Below are 24361 nucleotides of genomic sequence, written 5' to 3'. Positions count from 1 at the left end.
GACACCAATGGTATTGCCTGATTGTTAAATCTGGTAATTAATCATATTTGATAAGTTTCACAATCATTACAAGAACACAAAGCCCTTAAATAATCCATTTTCTAGTAATTATGACAGCAATAGTTATCCGATGCAATTGTCTTTAATAGACAACAGCTTTTTAACAAAAACAAACCTTTTGTAATAGGTATACATCATACGCATGTATTTTGGTACTCGGAAAAAGAAAGTTCATTATTTGGAAACAAAATAATTACATTTGTCATAAATTATTCTCTGTACTTAACGTCATTTGGTGTAACCTATGAAATTTATGCCTATTCATATTATTGTTGTTGGGTTGCTGTTTCATTGACTAACGCCTAATATCCTCTTGCATTCATATATTCTGTTATCCGTATTATAATAAAAAGGATTAACTCTTCAAAATTCATGCAAGAAAATCATAATTGTATAATCGTTTATTGAATTATTGTTAGTAAAGACTTGATCATTTACATTTTCTCAAAAGCGAGTATTAACATTATAGAAAATTATAAGTAAAGTGGTGCAAGCCTATGTGGATTGCTAATACTTAGATTTCTAAAAATTACAATGCTGCAAGGAGAAAATTGTTCTTATGAGAGTCAGACTGAGTATATTGTCAGATGAACAGATTCGATAAAAATTAATGCACAATGGTATCATCATAAATCCCCACGTTAGAATGTCAAGCGACTGTTTTCCATTACCCTTGGCGTAGATGTTCTATCAAAACAACCTTCAGCTGATCTGTCAACACCGTGATAATGCTTGCAACTAGGTCCGTCTCCTACAAATTAAGTAAACTATATCAAAACAGTTTTCAACTCATAGTAAATCATTTGTTTCGATTTAGAATAAGTGTTACGTGATCTTAATACTTGTAATGTATATCTGGTAGAAATGTTATAGTGGAGTTTCGAATATTGAAAAAGACGCCTAGTACTTTCGAGGTTAAATTAGCTAAATGTCTCAATGAATTTGTATGTCTGAAAATGACAATCGATTATTCAACTTCAGAAAAATGTTTGTCTTAAATATCAAATATGTTGTGATAGACGATAAAATTGATGTTACCCCACGAAAGAGATTTGTCAATATGGATTCCTAGCATTTTTTGGTTATGATCGACGTCTATTATATGTTCATCATCAAACTATAGACTTAATTCTGTTTAAAAATATTTTGTCTATTTGAACGAATTAACATGACCTTAGTCTTATCTCTATTCAATATCATATCATTATCATTACACCAATTCATAACATTAAAAAAATATACATTCATTAATGCATTTAAATTTGTTACTGATGGAGATATCTTATATAATGTTGTATCATCAGCATAAAGTTCAGAAGAAACATTTTAAAGCACAAGGAATAACCATTATTAAATATTTAAAAAGGAAAGGTCCTAGTATGAAACCCTGTGGAACTCCTGATTGAACGTCTCTGAAATGAGATTCAATATCATTACCTTTTGAAATTTATCTGATAAATAACGGCAACAGTAGTACATCGCTGTTCAATATTCATAGCTCGATTATTGATCATCACAGTGATACATTTGCAATTTGCATAGTAAAATATAATGATTAACAATATCAAATTCTTTTCTCAAGTCTAGAAAAAGAGCACAATTTGAACTCGCTTTATCCATGTCGCTTAGCCATGCATCAATTAATTTAAAGAGGGCAGTGTTACATGAATGTCCAGATTTAAAGCCCGATTGCTGCCTCAAAAGAAGCTTGAATTTTACGAAATATGCATAAAGTTGCTTAAATACCAATTTTTCAAACATTTTTGAAACGGATGAGAGTATAGATATTGGTCTATAATTGATCACATCAGTTGCATCACCACCCTTGTGGAGAGATATAACCCTAGCTTCCTTCAGTTTATCAGGAAAATTACCTGTACAGAGACTTAAGTTGATAATATGTGCAAGCGACTCAATTGCTGAAGATATATAGTTTAAGGATACGCGATCCAACTTCATCAAACCTTCCATATATGAAGCCACATTTATCCAATTCGTTTTTGGTTGAAAGTAATGCGGTACATCAAAGTGTATAGTTTGTAAGAAAATGTTTCAGTAAAAGGTAAAAAATACAAACCATTTCCGAACCGTCTTCTGAAACATTAGACGATCTTCTATTTGGTTTTGCTGGTAGAGCAGATGACGCTGAAATGAAATAGCAAATAAAGCAAGATAATTTACTCAATACTGAAGTTTATAATGCTGTATGCTTGACAACATACTTGGCGTATATAACAAAATCCACTGATAAATTAAATATGTGGAAGATGTGGCGTTCGATAGGCTAGTTAAAATTATAAACAAATTTAAAAAATAAGAAGATGTGGTATGGTTGCAAATGAAAAAAACTCTCCAATAGAGACCAAATCACGTAGAAGTTAACAGCTATAGTACGGCATTCAGCAATGAGCAAAACCCATTCCACTTATAGTTATCTATTAAATTCCCCGAAACGACATATATAAAACAATTCAAACGAGAAAAACTAACACTGCATGAACGCATGCGTTTACTAAAATTTATTTTTTCAATAAATTCCTTTCTACTTAAGTTTAGAAATATACTTGAAATTTAAGGTAAATTCTACTACAAGTTTGTCAGAAATTACTGAATTACTTAGATCTGAAAATTAATTCACATTAAAGTAAATTTACAATACAATATATTTCAAGTTTATCAGAATTTATTGAATGTTTTACAGTTGGAATTTAATAACGAATAACGCGAATCTAAAATATTTTCTACTTCTAACTTAAGAGATTTTATTCTGTTATGTTTATTTACAATTAAAGTCTTGTTAGATCACATTTAACCCCATCTTTAATGAGATTTATTTTTTATAGTATACATATAGTTAGGAGTAGTTTAAAGGAAATTGGTTTCAGATAATACTTTATTTCATATAAAACCGGTTTCTAATTACGTTTGAAAAAAATGTATATGTTTGAGAAGGTATAATATTTCTACCCAAATTTAAAGAAAATATATAAAGCATTAATTTTGTACTCCAGTTATTCTAATCTTCTTTTTTTTTTCATTGTTCACTGAATTATCCGATTGTGAGGAAAAGTTACTATGACATGACTTTTTGTATGATGTTTAATAGACCTTTGAGTAGTATGATCTGAGACTACAGTGTTGTACAGTATATTAGTCTCAGGTTTGATTTATCGGCTAATGAATCATTTATTAAAGAAAACATTTTGTTTTTGTCAGATTTCAAGAAGTTGATCATAATTCTTTACTCCCTTATCCATCCTAATATAACTTATTTTACATTCAAATTCCTATTTTCCTCGTACATAATTTAACATTCTCGAGGGTTATCAAGAAATTAGGCTTTTAGTTTTCTCAATTGAATTGTTTCATACCAATACCGTATAGACGTCTACAAAAGGCCCCGACCTGAAAACTTGTTTCATAGTTTTCAGGTCGGGGCCTTTTGTTGACGTCTATACAGTATTGTTTTTTTTTTTTCATTGTTAAAGGCCGTACGGTTGCTTATAATTGCTTAAATCCACTTCATTTGAACGTTTGTGAATAGTTGTTCATCGGCAATATACCACATCTCCTTGTTTTTATATACATCAAATATGCTGTATTATGCAATTAAACTGTTTAATCAGGTATTTATCATTCGCACATTCGTTATTATTTGTATTGTTTATATTCATTTGCATTATCTATATAACTAGGGTTTTTACTTTTTGCAATAAAGTTATTATATATTGTAAATGTTTAGCATACATCTACAACTAGAAATTGTACTGAGTTTGCCCATTAGGATTCTAAATTGTATCTTTATGTTCGTACAGTTTACCTCCCTTTGATTGCAAAAGACGTGTTCAGGGGAAACGAACTGCGCTGCATTTACAGCAACTTTTTAGTTGGTTATTCTTAAATATAAACTATTACCTAATTGGTTTATTTCCCGTTTCCATTTTTCTGTTTACGAGCACAACAACGCTAGCACATACAAGATTTTGTTATATGATCAAGGTTAAAAAAATTAAAAAGATGTACAATACCTAAAAAATGTTAAGGGAAAAGGCTATTTTCTAAACAAATTATATATTTATTTATTTATGTAAATAATACAATTGGAACAGTCTGGCCAATCCTTGTTTTAAGAAGCAGAAGAAAATTGAAAATATGAAGCAAAAACTACGAGATGAAGAAATGCGTTCTTTTTTTATTTTCGATATCTTATTTTATTCATGTCGTATCTGCTAATACATTTACTGTAATTGCAAACAGATTTCCTTATGCAAGTTTGTGTGACAATCTTTCCATGATATCAATACAAATATGACCATGATTCTAGGGAAATCTCAGTGTAATGGTTTTGTTGACATGATGATATGTTAAAAATAATATTGCCTTCTATAGATTTTTATTATCTCACAATTAAAAATAAAAAACCGATTTGTACAAGAATTAGGATGAGACCTAAATCCACCAGAGACTAACAGACATGGATTCACAGCATGACCGTCACCAATGAGCTAAACTCATACATTGTATATAAATAAATAAATATATAAATAAATAAAAAATCTTTATTTCAATAGGATAATCCCATTAGTTAAAACTAACCTTCCTGAGAGTCCTCAAAATAATAATAACATATTAATAAAGTATATACAATATTATAATGACAATATTATAATGATATATACACAATATACAATTGTATATAGATATTAAAGAAAAAGCATATTGATTTGCACATTTTATGAAAAATTTGTAACATTTTGTTTTAAAAGATACAAGTGTATTACTCATCTTTATTTCTTGTGGTAAACTGTTCCATATTTGAGAACCAGAATATGTAATTGTTTTCTTCAAAAACTTAGTTTCTGGCTCCGGAAGATTTAATAATTTTTCATCAGCTGAACGTAAATTATAATTTTGATAATCAGTAAAATGAAAGTTTTCTTGTAAATAGTTAGGAACCATATCCTTCAATGATTTAAATACATTGTCAAGTATTGCCTTTTGATATTGAATTCGTTTTTCCACATTTAACCAGTTTAAACTATTTAACAATAAACTGGAGGATGTCATTTTGTCAGCTTCTACTATAACCCTAGCAGATTTCTTTAATAACTTATTTATAAGTTTATTTATTCCACTTTCATAACAACTACCCCATATACTGCAACAATAATCAAACAATGGCAGAATATAAGCATTGAAATAAATAATACTGTAATGGTATATCGTGTAGTAAGCCATCAATTAAAAGCAATTAAAACAATTAAAAATTAAGCGAAATCAAAACGGTGCGTAAACAATAAACTAAGAGCAAACAAGAAAGAAAAACCGACGACAACTACTGAATTACGGGCTCTTGACTTGGGACAGGAACATATAAAATGAGGCGGTTTAAACATGTCTGTTAGCGCACTACAATCCGCTTAACTTGGACAGTGGTGTACCAATCGCCAATGTCGGATTTAGGACAATGACTGCTCAAAACTTCACTGATATAAAACATCAGGTGCTTGTTTCTGATTGTTCTTACTATGAATAATATCTTAATCAATTTTTGTAATGATTTATGATTGCAATCATACTTGTAACATAAAACGTCTTTACGTCAGAATATTTGGACTGTCCATAAAAAGTAGATATGTTGCGTAGAAGTTTCTTCTTACAACATGCCCCATTCCGACCACTCGCAGAATTTTTCCAGAAGAGTTCTAAAGCGCGAAAAAGCGTTTAACTCTATTTAGAAGAAGAATCAGATTAATTTCACCTTCTGACTTCACCATGCTTTACGTGGTTGCATATTTACACATTTCGCACGATATTTCCGGGTATCGCCTAGACATGCGTTATAAACACGAAAGCAGGCTAGGTTCATCCTAGTCTTACTTATCCGTATATGCAAACTATAGTGTTGAAATGTTAACCGCTTCGACAGGATACCCTATTGGGTTTTTAAATATTAGAACTAAATCTTATAGTATATCTGCATTATTGTACTGAAATCTTTGTAGCATGTTCTCTGCAAATGTGAAAGGTCGTGTATTCAATACCCGACAGTATCAAACAAACGACCTAAAAATAGCGTGGCAGTCGAATCACAAAGCATGGTACATACTTATATTGTGTATACTATCAGAATATAGATTTACTGTATATTTGACACTGGAATTGAAAAAACCGTCGATCCTTCCTGAACGTATAAAAGGTGTTAATCTAAAAACAAATATATATAGACCGCTTGCTTCTGTTATAGAGCCTAGAAAAAAAAATTTCAAGAAAAAAAATCGTCCCCCTCCCTTAAATTTTACAGTAGATGACTGAAGAACAACATATCAGATTGATGTGATCTTACTGTTGCTGTTTAATCTTTTCCAAGCTTCAATCTTTGACACGGGCATCGTCATACTGAACTATTAGTTCGGTCAAGAAAGACAACTCGTACTCAAAAAAGGGAGGTAACTCAATGTTCTTATAAAGGGAAACGAGTTTATCAGTATTTCAGAGGAACATGTTGATTTTTGCACGCCAACTTGTACATGATTAATTAAATATCGGATCACAACAGGTTTTGAATGTTTGATGATCGATATCCACGCTTTAATCCAATAGTATAATAATTTGTAACTTAATAGGAAACCGAGTTTAGAATCAAATTAGAATTATTAGGGTTTTAATATAATAATTTTAATTAGTTTTTATTATACATTTTTATATATGCGTATCTATTGAAAAAATTTCTTTCTTAATCATTGAACATTTTTCTAAACATGCAAATTCTGTTAAGAAAAATAGAAGTATTTGATTTTATAAGACAAAATAAAAAAAAAAAACAGAGAAAAGAAAAAAAAAAGAAATCTGCCCACCTAAAATACTGAATTTTGCCATGTCTGGTTGAATGACTATATATATTTTGATTCTCATACAGACAATGCATTACATCGGTACAGAGAAAAATTATAAACTCATATTAACTCAATTTAACTATTAACGAACTTAGTGAAATGTTTGCTTCTTTTTTCATCTTTGAACTTCAAGATGGCGAAATGCATCTAAGTTTAAAATAGAGAACGATTTAAAACAAAATTGATTTCACTTCTTCAATACATGTGGTATACATAACTTTAGCCACTAATAAAAAATAAAATGTATTATGTAATCAAATTTGGTTAAATATCTATTTCAAATTTATGATCTTTTATATGTAAAGGTAGTAAGATAAACATAAATAAACAGAATTAACACCTTTATGTTATTGCTTCGAAAACGATGATGTCCTACTGATTTTATGGCCATCATACTCATACTTATATTCCTTAGTTTTAAGAAGACACATTTAACCAATTAATTGTATGGTGTGTTATAACTTTGGATATCAAAATAAAGGTAAATACAGAAAAGCGCTTTGGACGCATCAAAATCATTAAAGAAGTGATATTGTCAATGTTAGACATGAATCCCAAAGTTTTTCATTTGGAAAAGTTTTTTTTTCTAATTTCATTTTACATTTTAGCAGATATAATAAGTACAAGTTGATCCGAAAGACTGTGTCATGACTAAACAATTGCAGAGATTGTTTAAACACTCATTTTTTTTAGTTAGGCTAAATTCCTTTATAGAAGTTAAGCGGAACTTAACCTTTTTTCGCTTATATTTCAATATCTCAACATCTCGGGTAACTTTTCCCGTTTGTGCATCCAGATAGTACCACCGTGTCCTATAACTATTTTCTTGACTTAAAACACTCAGTATGTCCACATTCTATGACAACCACTAGCTCTTAGTCTTTATTCAATACCGTTTCAATTCAACTCTTTTTCTAACCTTCAGCGCACCCATCGCACATTCTTTGAAAGATCATGTTAAGCGTTTAGTGATGCTATTGATTTATTCAGTCGGTTGTCCATTGAATTAATACAAGCTTCCCATGAAGGGTTGAGACATAAAAAAGAATGAACAATTTTAGTGTGAATGCGCCTTGAGAAATTTTTTACATTCTACTGCAAAGTTTTCGGCATCTTAAGGTGCAAACGATTAATTTTATATCATGCGCGGATATGATTGACGGTTTTGCTTGGCGTCGAGTGACAAATAGTTCATGCATATTCGGAACGAGAACAAATCAGCAATAATTCAATAAGCATGATAAGAGGAACGACTAGGAAGAATACGATGAAGAACAGAAATTTCGAATGCAACTCGAAAATGAATTTTTTGCCATCAAACCCCTGAAAGAGTTGTTGCAAGGGTATATATATATATATATGCTAACGTAAAGGAGATGTGGCATCGGACGTGGCTGCGTGTTTATACATTCAGCACAATGAAGCGAATATAAATAAGAAGATGTGGTATGAGTGCCAATGAGACAACTCTATAACCAAGTTAAAATTTGTAAAATAAAAAATTATAGGTCAAAGTACGGCCTTCAACATGGAGCCTTGGCTTACACCGAACAGCAAGCTATAAAGAATACCCATTTACTGCCAGATGGAAGAAGTCCATATATGTTATACTCCATTGCTTGGGATAATTTTTATACTGGATATGAAAAATTAACTAGCCACACACTGGCACAAAAGTCTTGTCCATGCAAAATCATGATTTGTAGAATATTTGTCATACAATAATGGAATGTTCCAATGTACTTTAAAGCAATAGCTTTAAACATTAGCTTGGTTAAAAAAAAGGGACATGTCGGTGAAAAGAGAACCATAATTATTTCTAATGGGATTGCATATGGTCTAAGTTGAAAATAAAACGTCAACCTAACATAATAATAAAAAAAAACATTTGGTCAATAAAAAAAAATCAAACATCATGTCAGTTTCACAGTTTCAACATTTTTGTCGAATTAAAGAGTTTTTTTAAAATATGATTTGTCCGTTCCTAAAGCAAGACATTTGTTTTTACTATGGCCTCTTAAAAAAAGATGGACTTATAAGTCTACTTAGACTTTAAATTGATAATGAGGAATACGTGTGTGTATCTTTTATTTGACACAGTAGATGTAAACCTCCATGCATGTTGCGCGATACTTTATGATTTCGGTCGTTGTGTAATCAAGTAACAATCCATTATGCGATTTATTTTAATTAAAATACTCGAAACTGTAACAAAATATGTTACAGTTTCGAGTATTTTTTATTTATTTTCATATTCGTTTTAATTAATCATTTTATAATTATGTTTATTTCTAAAGGAATATATGTAACGGATCTCCGTGAACTATGACAAAGTATTAAGTAAACAAGGGGTATTTTCCAAATACATGTAGCTAACTTAGCCAAATCAAAAACTCGTCAAAGATAAAACTCTGAAAGATTTCAACTTGAAATGATAAGAAAAGTGTGAGAAATTCATAATATATATACGGTCAGATTACACGCATCACTCCCTGTGGAGAACAGTCTTAATTAGCTACTTGAATCACACAAATCAATGTTGGTATCCCGGGGTGTGTAGGTTTATGCAGTACATGTAGTTGAAAAAGTTAATTCGTAAATATTTTTGTTAAAAACATATTTTAAACTTTATCATAGTATTGGGAAGTTTATGTGTTTTTCAGGGAAGATATTATTGTTAGTTAGCTTATGGTTATGGAAAAATTATGGAATAATAATTACTAGTATTGAAATTTTAATAATTAAAAAAAATCATGTCATTTGTTGTGTTAAAAATATAGCTGGTGCAACCAGAGACATATATACACATGTCTCTGGTGCAACCAAAGAACCTAATCCAATTGATGTTTTATATGGTCACGATATATGGAATAACGATGAAGATTCTTCTTTTATGTCATAAATCCGAAGGATTTTAATTTCCACATGCATCCGCTACAATAACACCAGTCTAACCTAATAATAATACGTGTGTATTTTGTCAAAGATTTTCTTTGAAGCTTTTAGCAAATTTATTTTTGTCATAATAATGAAAAATATATAAAGATTGTTAATTGTTGGAATTTCACTTTTCAACATAATGATTCCATTGTATACTTCATCCTCTCTCATGATTGAAAAGTGGAAAACACAAAAAAAAACAAAAACATATACCTTGTGTATTGCAAGTATTGCTACTTTAATGTAGAATAAACATGTATACATTCACAATTATATTGTTTATCAAAGTCTTAAAGGATATAATCATACCGATTCATAAAAGTATAAGTGTTTGCCGATGACTACGTAACCAAGCGTGTAAAATTCTCTATTCCATGACAAATTAAAGAATTTTCAATTTTCAACCATAAAAAGACGGGAGAATTACAAAAGTTAATTTTTAGGCAAAAATATCATTTTATTTCCCTGTCTTTGGAGATTATAAAAATATCGACGACAAAATAAGAAAATAACGAATACTATTTCTTATTGAAACAAACAGATGTCAGGGGTTCGCAAAACAATGCCTTCTCTGTATACATTAAACGGGATACTTCGCTATTTATGGTAGCAAATTTTAAATCAAAAGTGACGGATGTTTAAAATATCTTATTTTCATAAAATTTACATCATTACACAGTTTAAACCTTTAATAAACTTTATTTAACGGCGCGAAGAAGATATTCAAAAGTTAATATAAAGTAATACGGGTATAAAAACTATTTGCCCTTACAAATCTATAGTAAAATTAATCGCCGTCTGTGGACAATTACTAGCGCATGCGCATTAAAGACCGAACGAATTCTTGTACATGACCCATCTTTACGCACCTAGTTTAGATTTTCATCAAAACGAAAGAAGAATACGTAGGATATTAAAACAAAGTATAGTCCTTTAAAAACTTTCAAAACCTTGATCCGTTGTGATTTCCTTGCTTAAATCAACAAAAAAGTGAAAATGTTGTTGAATATGCTAGATGTGTATCTATTTTACCAATTGCAATCAACGAATCTTTGAATCCTGCATGACTGTGCATGTTTGTGTCATGTAAGATTAAGTGTGTGTGAAATGTGTTTCATGAATAACTATTGACTTGAGCATGCGAAGCATCCGCTTCTATTTGCATATCATATGAGAAAGCCGAGCTGTAAATGTTATTGTAATATCGTTTTTTGTTTGGTAAATGAAAACTAGACAAGCTTGCACAAATATTTGAAAATTTAAGTAGTCAGTTTATAAAAATTTTAACCGATGACGAAAACACAATTCCCCTCCCAATATTACATTTTGACGTTTAGCACTTCTCCGTATATTCTCTACATGCAGGTTGTCAAATACCACAGAATTTAAAAGTCTGGCTAAAATTAGTTCAAGATGTTATTGTATGAAAAATTTCTAACCTTCAAACCTAAAATCTAATTCATTTTGATGTAATGTCACACGAACTCAAAGGTAGAAACCGAGAACTTTTTTTAGAGTACCAATATCATGAACAATTTAGATTGACAAAGAAGTTACACCAACTCCTTTAAAATCAAGTGACAAAGGTTAAGTCAAATGACTTTATTTGAACAGGTAACTTCAATATGAATAATGCGACATTGATACTATGACATTGAGATCAAAATTAAGGTAATATACATTTTGTACCAGTCATGATGACAGGCCCCACATTATCGTATGTACATAGGTCTTCTTCAAAAGAAAAGAGTTTTTTTACAAGAGTACTTCCACACAGGAAGAATGGCACACATAATATGCCAACCTTATTTGAAAGGGCGGTTATAAATGAAAGTCTTTTACCTGAAATATTCTATACATATGTTGTTGCTTTTGATTAAGTTCTAGTTAACTCTAGATTATTTTTTTGTATAACCACATCGGTAGTTTCACGGTAGCAGGTATTTTCCCCAAGAACAGGCCTAGAGGTCGTGGGTTTGTCCAAATCGAAATCAAACCAAAGACTTTACAAATGGTATTTGTAGTTATCAGCAGTATAAGAGCAAATACTAAGTCTTGTCAAAATATTAAACAATGAGTTCTTTTTCGGACTGTTAACATGTATAAACATTAACAAAGTTTTTCTTTGTGTATATGTGGGAACGAACTTTTGATATTTTGGGAGGGGGATTATTTAATGAATCTTCTGGCCTTGTTATACATGTCCCTGAAAAAAGACAATTTTAGATAAATAATAAAATTGAGAATGGAAATGGGGAATGTGTCAAAGAGACAACAACCCGACCATAGATCAGACAACAGCCGAAGGCCACCAATGAGGCGTCCTTCAGCTGGCCCCTAAACAAATATGTATACTAAGCCGGCTTAGCAAAAGGGGAAAATTAATATTCTCTACCCAAAAATCATATATACTGCCCCCTCTCCTCCAACAATTACATGGTCATCCCCTTAACAGTACGTAGAAAATTATATTGATGGTCAAAATTCAATAGACAATTAATTTTACTCCCAGTTGTAAGAGTACATTTCCACCATCCCTATATCGTTTCGTCGTTCAGTGGCAAATATTACAGATATATCTAAGACGAACCACATTCAACAAATGCTATCCATTTTAAAGAGTTTCAACATTGATATAGAATATTCATTTATCATATGTAAACTGGAACTGTCGATATGTGTAGGGAACTAGATTGCCGAGTGGTCTACGTAGTACTTAAATTGCCACTAGCGTGTCAAAAATGACGCTGTGACTTTGGTTATTTCTTCGGCAAAGTGAGTTTGGTTTAGATCTTTAAAAATAGACAGGCGGTTCCTTGTTTTCCTGTCGAAGGCCGGTGGTTTTCTCTGGCTTTCTCCACTGGCATCGAAAGCCAAGTGTAATGAAAGTGGCGTTAAAACCAGCAAACAACTAATTATTGATCGATATTTTGACCTTGCTGAAGTGCGTTAACTCGTCTGTATACGATGATAATCGATTTATAATTTGACAACTTGCAGTTTTTAAGATTTTTATTCACATAAGTTTGAGTTCAGTACAACTTGAATAACAATAACTCGTCATACATTTACGAATCTTTTCCCTTACCGGTAAATGATTTTATCTCAGTTTGGACCATTTTTCAAGACATAATTGCGCAAACGTTTTCCTTCACTTTCAGATACTGCACTTCTGAGAACCCTAATTGTGCGCCTATCCCTGAGAACAGATATACTATATTTTTTGCCCAAGATATTGAATAAACCATTTTAATTTCGGATGTCTTAAATGTTATCATTAATACCAGAGAAGGTATGCCATTGTACCATTCAGGTTTGTTTTTAATGTACACAAAAGATTTCCGAGGTCAACACAGAGTCCAATGAAGTAAAATTTCGATTACGACAGTGACCACATGAGGATGTGGAGGGGGGGGGGGTCCCCCTTATTGAATTACATATTTATCTTTGATAAATGCATTGACTTTTTAGAAGTATCGTCCAAACGTTGGCTAACTAGCCCCCCCCCCCCCCAAACCCCCCCCCCTACCCCCCCCCCCCCCCCCACAACCCCAACCCCTTTTTTTCAAAGTGGTTTTATCATTTTCGGACAAAATGGGTGACAGATCAATGAGATGTCGGAATATATGGGCAATCGCACCTCACTCCAATCTATAGAAAGAGAGAATTCTTAACAGAAGGTCTTCAAGTAATCAGTTCTATCTGTTATGGTGTGTCTTTGTATGTACATGTATATTTTCTCTTTTAGTATCATAAAAAGGAAGATGCAAATGTGGTTCAATGGAATCTTTTGTGTAATCATTACAGCTATGTTTGTTTACCAACCACAGTGTATATTATATAGACAGATGTGGCATATAAAATTTGGTATACATTGGCCTTATATATTAAAGCAGAGTTCAAGATTAAGATAAAGCAAAAGTTAAAGGATATGAAATTTTACAGAGGTACGGAAAATTTCTCCTGTATTTGTTGCACTACCGTGTCCAAATTTTTAAATTGCAAAAATCCTAAATATTTATTGGATAAAGCACATATGATATATGATAATATAACAATGCGCAATCCAAGTGTACAACATATACAACATGTTAGATAATTATATAAAACATTTTACTACAAGTGAAAATTAAGTATATGCTTTAACCACAAGTCTATTTTTTATTGGAAGGTAAAATATAATCAATAATCTCCAGCTATGTACTTAATGCTAGCCTAACGAATGGACACCAAGAATATTTTTCAAATTCAAACTCTGAACCTTTTCAAATGCAGTGTCTAGGTATTTATTAAAATCAAAGATCCAAATTTCAAAAAGTTTCCAAAATTAAACAGTCTATATATTTATATTAAAGGTCGTTACTTAAGTGTATCAATTATTATTCAATAAGAAGTTTAAAACTCTCCTACGATTTAAATTGCTAAGAGGTAATCACTAAAAATTTTCAAATATCTGTCAAAATTACAGTCTTATGCTATCTGAAAACATTTTAATAGTTTAAAGCTCACCTACATGTACGATTTAAATTGCTTAGGGATATCCAACAGATCATTTTTTTTTAATAAATACTAAAAATTTTCAAATATTTGTCAAAATTGCAGTCGTGTGCCACCTTAAGGAATTTTAATAATACATGTTTAAGAAGGTCACATGTCCGAAAATATATATACAAAAATATGTTTAAATCTAAAAATACACATTTGACACTATGACTTTTTATTTTAAAATAATGGAGAATTTTTTAAACTGGTCTTGGTTGAATGAAATTTAGGGGAAATTACTCCACCGCTTTCCATCTTAATATTGATCTTTATTTTATCAACGCCTGACTTTTAATTAGTTTCTGACCCTAACTTAAAACTGTAATGTAAAATCTGGCAGATATTTTCACATCCGTAAGAACAAATGTTTCTTAGTAGGGTGCATTTTCTAATAAAGGATCAAAGGATGCCCATGGTATTCTATTATCAAACTTTCACTACATCAGGATCGTGGCGTTCTTTATCAATTAGCTTAATGGGACGTGTTAAATTATTACATAATAATTTGAACTCTTGACAGTCGCTTATCTTTGAAATTAAGAAAATCGACATTATCTAAACAATGTAAAGTTCTTTCTATATATTTACCCATGTAGATGGGTGTTTAGATAATAAATAATATAAATGTACATGCATGATACTATATATATATCATACACTTTTTCTCTTACTTTTATTTATTTTTGCACCCTGTATTAATAAACTAAAAGGAAATATGTCTACCTAGCTGAAAAAGCTTACAAGAAAGGCGATGTAAAAACAAATAAAATATATTCTAATATATGAGTTAACCATTTGTTGGCAGCAAATACATTTTATAATGTCATAACGTATTCTACAGTATACAGGTTTAGACAAGGAAAACATTTTTTTTTTGTATTGATCCTTTATAGAATTAAAAAAAAACGCATAATAGTTTTTAATTGTTTGTTTATATTTTACTATTTTTCGAAACATATTTCATCAGAGATATGAACCTGAATAATTAAATCATGAATAAATCCTTACTGAACCGTTTTATGTTTGCATACATGTACATTCTTGTGATGACAGATAAGAGATGTACTACGAATCAGATGTGGATACAAAAATATTCCATAGATTTTTTAGTGTACATTTTTTCTCTTGCAATCCAATAAAGATTTTTTACTTTTTTACACAAGTATTCCCATTTTAAACTTCCAACACAAATTGAAAGAATTTTTCCAATTTTGCTAAGCCAACGAAGATACAGATATCTTGTTTTAGGGAGGGAAAAATCATACTTGATAAACGACCCCAAGGGTTGACCGGGATTTAGAAATATTGTCCTCCTTGGACTTCTCTCGTTCCGGCAGTAAAATCCTTGCTCCAGTCGGGGGCTTCCATTTGGCTGTTTGGGATACATAAGTATAGGTGGTCGTGCCCTTCCTGAACACACATGAACTATTTGCCACTGACATTAAGCAATTAACAATAAATGCAGTTGGTGACTTCCTCGAAAGCATCGATCTATCGCATAAAACTCGAAACAAAGAATACCACAGTTAAGTTTGTCTCTCATCTTGACTTATACATCTAGAAATTGACCATGATGGTCGATTTCAAACAAAGCTTAACATAAAAAAGATGATTCCAACTACCTTATTTTTAATTTCTATGCAATAGTATCCCAGCAGCTCTCGTGTATAGCTTCCTTTTGATACGATATTTCAGAGCGTGTATGTCCTATCATGATTTCTTTGATAGATTTATTGCTGTTTATTAACGTCCAGTAGCAAACGTTTCATGCATGTTCAGGACGAGACAAATAAAAAATTAATACCGTGAATACCGTGAATAGTTAGGTCCTGCAATAGGGGGTCGACCGGGATGACGCTGGAAATTTGGAATGTCAATTGAAAATGTTGGTATATGGAAAAAGGGACAGAAATTAAGCCTTGCAACTGGCCAACGCCCGTCCTCTCACAGATTTGTTGCAAGATTTCACACCATGAAAAGAGCACCGGCATCGGAGTTACGTTCTCATTCTGACCGGACGTGGCTGCGAATTTATACATTCCACACAGCCCAACGGACGCTTTTATTTTGGATACGGTTTTCTGCCATCGAAAGAAGACCAAGGGGTGATCACGTTTCTAGACCCCTGTCAACCCATAGGGTCTTCTTGATAATTAAAAGGAAGCTATTAACCCATGGGTTTCACGTGATATAGTTAGAGTTATCCGTTCGAAAAAGTTACGGACGCCATCACGTGTTGGTTACAGTTCAGTAATATATGTGTCACAGATTACCACCGATATGTTCATTAGAGTATTGTCTTGATCACAACTCGTCCTGTTTTCCTCGAATGTTACATCACGGAATGAGACTTTTTATCGAATTTGTTCATAAATGAACAACACGACGGGTGTCATATGTGAAGCACGATTTGCTTATCCTTTAAGATCCAGAACAGTTTTAGTTCATTTCTTTGAAGCGCATCGATAACTTTTATACGTATTGTTAGTTGAAGTTTATGTGAATTTATGGTACAAAATCGTTTCTGTCGATAAAAATTGCAAAACTGTTGATGGGCCATGATAATGTTGGCTTGTCGGGGCCTTTTATTGCCTACTATGGGTTTTTCTTATTGTTGAAGGACGTACGGTTGCCTATAATTGTTTAAATCCTCTTCATATGAACTGTAATGAATAGTAGTCTCATTGATAAGCATACCACATCTCCTTAATTTTATATTGTGTTCATCGTTAAGTTAATAAATTTTCTTGATGAATATTTTTGATGATAATTATGATTTGTATCCTTCATTCTCCATCCGAATACTTTCCTATAGCAACATTAAAAGTAGCAAGGGCATGCGATAAAGAACAAGGCAGAACAAAACTATTTTAATATACGGCAGAGAGGTCACGTTTACATTGCTGGCATTTTTTCCTGAATAAGTTAAACAATATTAATGTCTTTATATTTCAAGCATTATATGTTCTAGCTCATACTATAAGTTATATGGTTTGATACTGACCCCCTAGTCCCCCTTTACGGATTCATCCCCTATTGAATTTTAAAAATACTTTCTGGATCCGTAGGGGGTCAGTACCCATGATGCTGGCAGATCTGCATAATACCAATAATTTAATTGATTAAGAATTTTAATATGAATATATTGATACATATATAAATAATTTTTATATTTGATAATATAAAAGTAATGCATTTTAGGATGACCATCAATGGCTTTAATAACTGCAGAAACACTAAAATAGTGTCGGCCCATATTAGGCTATATGGGATGTGTGGTTTATAGGCAATTTATATTAACAAAAAGAGAAAATATCAGCCTATCAAAAGCTGTTAATTAACGTAATTTTAAACTTCGGTTGAGATCACATGTTCATTTGATATTCCGTGCATCCGAGTGGTGGGATTAAATCTTTCATCTAAATATCGAAGAACTATATATATGGGGGTTTTAAAAAGACATTATTGGAAATCTTTTTGGCAGCTGTATATGTACAAAAAGGGGGGTTTAACTGAAAAAGGTCTGATACTGCATATATTTACATATGTTTTTATTTGCAATTCGGCAGTATTCAAGTGTTTTATAAGTCAGGTTCAAGAATGTAATTTGAATTAAGATGTCGGATAGGAGAAGTTAAAGTACATTGTTTATCAGGGGCGGATTCACAAGGCGCGCGCCTCCTAGCGACAGAATAAAATGTTATATGTGAAATTACAGCCAATTTTTTTTGTTAAAGTTTTGTCCTCCTATTCTCATTCTCAGGGGCACCCCAACTCCCCCTTTACATCAAATCCTGGATCTGAGCCTGTTTATTGTGCTTATTTGTGAACCTAAACATCTATATATACATGTATCTGAAAGACACTGGAAGCTTGAGATTGAATTAATATTTTTTTCTGATTTCTGTCCATTGATAAGTATTAATAATGTTAAGTGTTCAAAGGAATTATCAAAAATTAACACAAATGCCGTATTGAATGGCAATTAATCCGCAGTCAAACCACTTGAGGTAGGCAGTTTGACATCCGAATTCAACTAACATTAGATTTGAACCTAGAATAAATATACGTGATGACGCAAATGCATGATATTTTTTTCCAGAATATCAGTGTGTATGCTAACCATTTACTATTTCTTGCGCAAGAAAAGTACGTGCATGCATAAACATTGATTTCACTCGTCGAAGGTGATTTTTTTTTTTTTTTTGCATTTCTTATCTTTGTTGTGTTTAGTGTATTATTGTTTGTCTAGATCTGTTGGTCTTTTTCGTCCGTTTTGCAGAAATTGAGAATTGGAATAGGATTAGGTCTTTGTATATAAAACACGGAGAAATAATGATGTACACTCCCAAGTAATTAATAAAATAGTCAAGCCTTAAAAGTTAGTTTCAAATGGTAATTGTATACAATTTTCTATTTATAACTAAAATCCAGCAATGATTTTAATTGATTTGTGCACGAATCTACACACAATAACATATTTTCAATAAAGGTAATTTAATTTTTTTTTATTACCTCATTCTGTCAACAGTCATTTATTTCAAATCAAAAGCAAAAATAAATTCAGCAAAAAATATTTGGTGACCAGTCAGTGGTCTCGGGTTCACGTGTTGCTTTTCTTTTTTTTAAAGAAAGCAACTTGTTTAAATCTGATAGGTAGTTTTTCGTGATGTTTTTTATGATACATATATATGTGTCTATGGAAGATGAAAGCCTTCATCTACGTTACTATTCATCTGGCGAAGATGAATACAGCAGCAAAAGTCAGAAAGGGGAAACAACAACCAGTGATAATATGGCAGGAGCATGTGGCGGGCCAGAGGATATACTCGATGAGTCCATTAGTGTTTTGGAATGCAGTAGAGTAACAGTCAGTCGTTCTAGTACACCGTCAATTCAAAGTTATTCTAATACCCCAACCAATTTGGCAAGTACACCATGTTTCAGCAGGACAATCATTCCGACTTTCCTTAGAACACCTTTATCTGGAGAAGTTCGTTCTAGCAGGTCAACTACTCCTGTCACAGAGGGTATATCAAGAAAAGAACAGACTACAGCATCAGCAAACAAGGTAAAACTTTAAAAAATCGATGAAAATTCCAACAATGAAGTGTTTCTTAAGTGTAATATGTTATGATTTAATTTTGTCTATCTGTCTGCTTACAGCGGATACGTTTTTGTCAAAGGTACTTGGAACAGGACACTTTTTTTTAGCCCGACCCCTTTTTCCTAAAATTTGTTATTTTTTGTTTTCTGTTAATTTCAATTATTTTCGCATTTTTTTTTGTATTACATGAACATAAATATACTAGAAATAACTTGTATTTGCTATTATCTATCAATTCCAAGTTTTTACTTTAGAACTGATATAAAATTGCAAATACACGTTATTTCTAGTAAATTTATGTTCATATGATATAGAAAAACGCGAGAAAAAAATGAAATTATAAGAAAACCAAAAAAATAACAAATTACAGAAAAAAGGGGGAGAGCTAAAACAAAAGTGTCCTGTTCCCAAGTACCAAGGGTTTTTGTTAGAACAGTGTTAGACAAGTGACCATCATAACACACATTAAAAAAAAAATATTTAAAAACAAGATGTTTTTGTGCGTAAAAATTTTTTTGCTTTAAAGGTTCAAACAATTTTTTCACATTTCCGGGACAAATATTCTTTCGTGTATCTTTTGTTTTAAAAACTAGCCATTTATAACGTCGTTTTCTTTAACAGTGATGCCGCATTTATCATTAAAGCCCTTTATTATTAAAGCTGTATATATCAATACAATGACTGTCACATAATTTGCTTTAGTAAATGTTTATTAAAGTTAAAATAACCGAATCAAAATAAAACTTTCGTAATTGTATACATTTGTATATCAAGTCGAGAATTGTTGCAAATGTAACTAATATTAGTTTTATGGCAGTTACCTCAGCTAATAGCTAGATGATGTGTCTGCACGTCTGCTTAAATAGAATTGTTTGCATAAAACGGCCAAAAGAAAACCAAAGGCGAATGTTTTGAAAATGAAATTGCACAAAGCAAGACATCATTAACCAAATTGGATCTATTGTTTGTACCCAAAAGATACATAGCTTTAATACTCATTTTATGTTTGGTTAACGATGTTCCTGTATATTTTTTTCTTAAGTTTTCATATCTTCATAGGTTTCAATCACTGCCTGATTTCGAAACCAACGGTGTGCAAAAATACAGGATAAAATGGTCAATTAATTCGTTTTGCAACTAAATTCAAATTAACAATACTGATATTTGAAATCTGGACAAATCAATTATATATAGTGAATGAAAGTATAAATTTATCTACTTCATTGATATAAGATGTGATGACGCATTCCTGGTAATTGAATCTGCTCAGAAAATAATTCCCCACAAAGATAAAAAGAAACGAAATCTCTTTTACAACTTGTCCTGTATGCTTAGAAATAGTTTAATCTATCAGATTAAAGAAAAATGAAAGCGCCTCTGAGTCGGACAATTGACATATAGATATACTTTGTCTTATATTATGGTGAAATACAGCTTCTATCAATTAATGAATTAATAAAAAAGCATTTAAGGTTAAACATCTTAAAACAATTTCTTTAAGTTATCTTTGAAAAGTAAATGATAACATATGTACAGGTGTTAGTTATCCTTATTCTTTTGTGATCTATATTTTGTCGGTTAGCTGTTCTTTTTTCCGTTTTAATAATTATGAACTTTCAGTTCTTAGTTAAATAAAAAAATAAATAAATTGATTAATGATTTTTGAAACAATGTTTAAAAATAAAGAAGTCATATCATATAACTGAATTAATTAAAAGCAATAACACTTCAAGCCGATTTTTTTAACAGTAATTTTCTATTTTCAGTAAAACCACTTTTCTTTATGTTACCATGGTTACCACGCTTCTTTTTTCTCTTCATGAACACATGTTTTATCATCGTCTCTGATTATTGTTGTGCACACATATGTTCATTATTTTCAAAATTAGCAAAACATTTAAAAGAAAATGGAGACCAATCATTCGCGCTTTTACCATATTGTCTTAATAAACTGTTGCAAAATCAATAGTTGTACAATATGTATCAATCAGTCATGCAATTGATCTTTCGATGAGTAACTAGAAATAATAATTTTTATTTGTCAATTTCAAATCAAAACGGAGGCAAAAGCCGCTAATCGGATTTTCGTTTACGCGTGTTCTTTATCTATGATTATTGTTAAATTGAAACTATGGCCACAATTGAAAATGTTCTTCATTTTTACCATATATTTCATTAAAATTGTGATGTTATCCGTTATTTTGAATTATATTTATGTCACTGATTGTGACCAAACTGATCACATTGGTTTATAGTAAATTAATCTCCTGTTAAATCTTAACATTTCCATCTGTTCCAATGGGACCATTTAAAAGCTCTGCTCCGAAAGAAGAAACAAAAGTTTCACATTTTTAGCTATTATACTATAGTTTTGAATTACCAAAAATATTACTCATTCACTTAAAATCTAATTTATTTCATCGTGTATCTAAAATTTCACCTGATAGACCTTTCATAACATTTTTTTGATACTAGTATATAATATATATGAATCGACGATTTGCCGATGGGAAATATGATATCGTAACAAAAAATCTAAAAATGAGTACACAAATATCATACTTTATATACGAAATGTACTATATGAATTTTTTAAAGCACTTTAACCTTTACAAATTTGTATTGCGTTTTGGATAATAAGTACTATAATGATTAATTATGGATAAGGAAAAATTATTATGTCCTATCTAATCAGCATATCTTATATGATATTTTCACCAAAACAGTATTTTTAAGCTGAGTTTTCAACTTTTATTTCTCAGTTTACAACTGAATTATTTTATTTAAAATTGAGAATGGAAATGGGGAATATGTCAAAGAGACAACAACCCGACCAAAGAGCAGACAACAGCCGAAGACCACCAATGGGTCTTCAACGCAGCAAGAAAATCCCGCACACGGAGGTGGTCCTCAGCTTGCCCCTAAATAAAATTGTGTACTAGTTCAGTGAAAATGGACGTCACACTTAACTCCAAAACATTTAAATGAACTAAAATTTAAAAAACATACAAGACTAACAAAGGCCAGAGGCTCCGGACTTGGGACAGGCGCAAAATTGTTGATTATATATTAATCGGCAGGTAAATTTTATATGTTGCTACAATCATGTCCTGTTGTTCGGAGAGCCTTAAGTGCCATATACATATACAATTTTCGTTCGCCCGAGATTTAATCTGGTGCACATCAGTTTGAAAAATCGTGCGCACCACTTTGAAACTAGTGCGCATGAAAAGTCGTGTGTACCATTTATGAAAGTCGTTCGCATTATTTTAAAAGTCCTACACACCATTTTTGAAAGTTTCGCACCAGTTTTTGAAATGACATGCGCATTAGTTTCGAATTCTTGCGCACGATTTTTGAATTTCGTGCGCACCAGTTTTAAAAATCCAATGATTTGTATTTTAACAACTAAAGTTTCACGTGTCGGTTGTAAATTGCAGGACACAAACAATATATGTACATTGTCGGAAAATATAAAATGTATTTGTACTCGCTGCGAAACAGGAGAAAAGCTCGGAGAGCCTCGCTTTTCGTCCTGTTTCTAAAGCTCGTACACATACATCTTATATTTTCCGACCATGTACATACATTGTATATAATATATGTTATGCTTTAAATCTGTTATATACACCACTTCTATACATCGGTGAATGTCATAAATTTATGTGTTTTTTTAGGTTCATATATATTCTGAATGACGGATTGATTTAATAGTCTTTTGGTTTTTTAAAAATGATGAACTTCATTGAGTTTTGTAATTCATGTATTTAAATGGTTTAGTTATAATTGTTATTTTTAGATTGACACTTTAACAAAGAAGTCATCTAAATGAAAAGGCAACTGGTAAAAGTGCAAGAAAAACAAATTAATGTTGAAAAGAAAATGGATATTATGATTCAAATACTACAATAAAAAACAAATGAACGAAAAAAGGGAAGCCAAAAGATTAACGTCCCTGCACAAATTGCAGTAAGTAATTATTCATTGTTCAACTTTTAATTAACCTTTTCAAAATATTGCATATTGTACATGAAGTAGGGGATAGTTTATACAATTTTCATTTTTATGTATTGTATCATAACAATATTCACTAAGTTTGCGAACCTAAAAATTCAATACTTAGCAAAATGTCATTTATTTCCTTTTTTCACGGATTACAATTTTTTTTTCGGACTATGTACAAAGAAGTAATTGTGGTCGGCACAAGATTCGAATACATATTGCACACTTACATTTTGTGTTATAATTGTATAAATATTGCAAAATTTTAGACACTTTGATTACATGTTGTCGTGTTTTAATTAGAACGTAATGAAGTCGTGAAGTTAAGAATGTACATGTATATATATTTTATGTTTGCGACTTTCTACACATATAATTATATAACTTCAGTTCTCAGTTGTTCTTGATGCATGCAATTTAAATGCTTAAGAGCGTATCTTTTTCCTTTCAGCAATCAAGAAGGGATGGTTATCAGCAGGGTATTACTGAAAAGGATTTCATCTGGAGAATAAAGAACGAAACTGGCAGTATTGTAAAGTATGTATATGAAATTAAATGTTTTAAAAGTTTCCTTGGAAATTGAAAAAATCTCATGGTTTGTTATTCAAACCAATGTAATTTAATATGTAATGTATGTCCACATTCATCATTAAACGATACGGTTTTTAGGGAAAATGCTCGATTACTTGTGATTTACGACATTGAAACAGATTTAATTTTGATCATATATCTACTTTGAATTATTAATTATGAAATTCTACTTATTCGAGTATAAATCTTAATTTTGTACACAGCTTTTGGGTCAATTTAAGTG

General features: G+C 31.2%; 1 protein-coding gene across 1 annotated transcript in view; it reads right to left on the bottom strand.

Annotated features, from left to right (window-relative positions):
* Positions 1 to 446: 446 nt before the first annotated feature.
* The window catches only part of LOC127720465 (type-1 angiotensin II receptor-associated protein-like), a 39740-nt gene continuing 15825 nt past the window's right edge, over positions 447 to 24361 (bottom strand). The window contains exons 7-8 of the mRNA XM_052227050.1: positions 2138 to 2205; positions 447 to 811 (exon numbers count right to left, since the gene is read on the bottom strand). Of these exons, the coding sequence (XP_052083010.1) occupies positions 728 to 811; positions 2138 to 2205 (152 nt within the window). The 3' untranslated portion in view covers positions 447 to 727. The remainder of the gene's footprint in view (positions 812 to 2137; positions 2206 to 24361) is intronic.

The sequence above is a fragment of the Mytilus californianus genome, unplaced genomic scaffold (assembly GCF_021869535.1).
Source record: "Mytilus californianus isolate M0D057914Y unplaced genomic scaffold, xbMytCali1.0.p SCAF_11, whole genome shotgun sequence".
Classification (NCBI taxonomy): Eukaryota; Metazoa; Mollusca; class Bivalvia; order Mytilida; family Mytilidae; genus Mytilus; species Mytilus californianus.
Note: the sequence above shows the minus strand (reverse complement) of the source record. Positions and strands in the feature narration are given on the sequence as shown.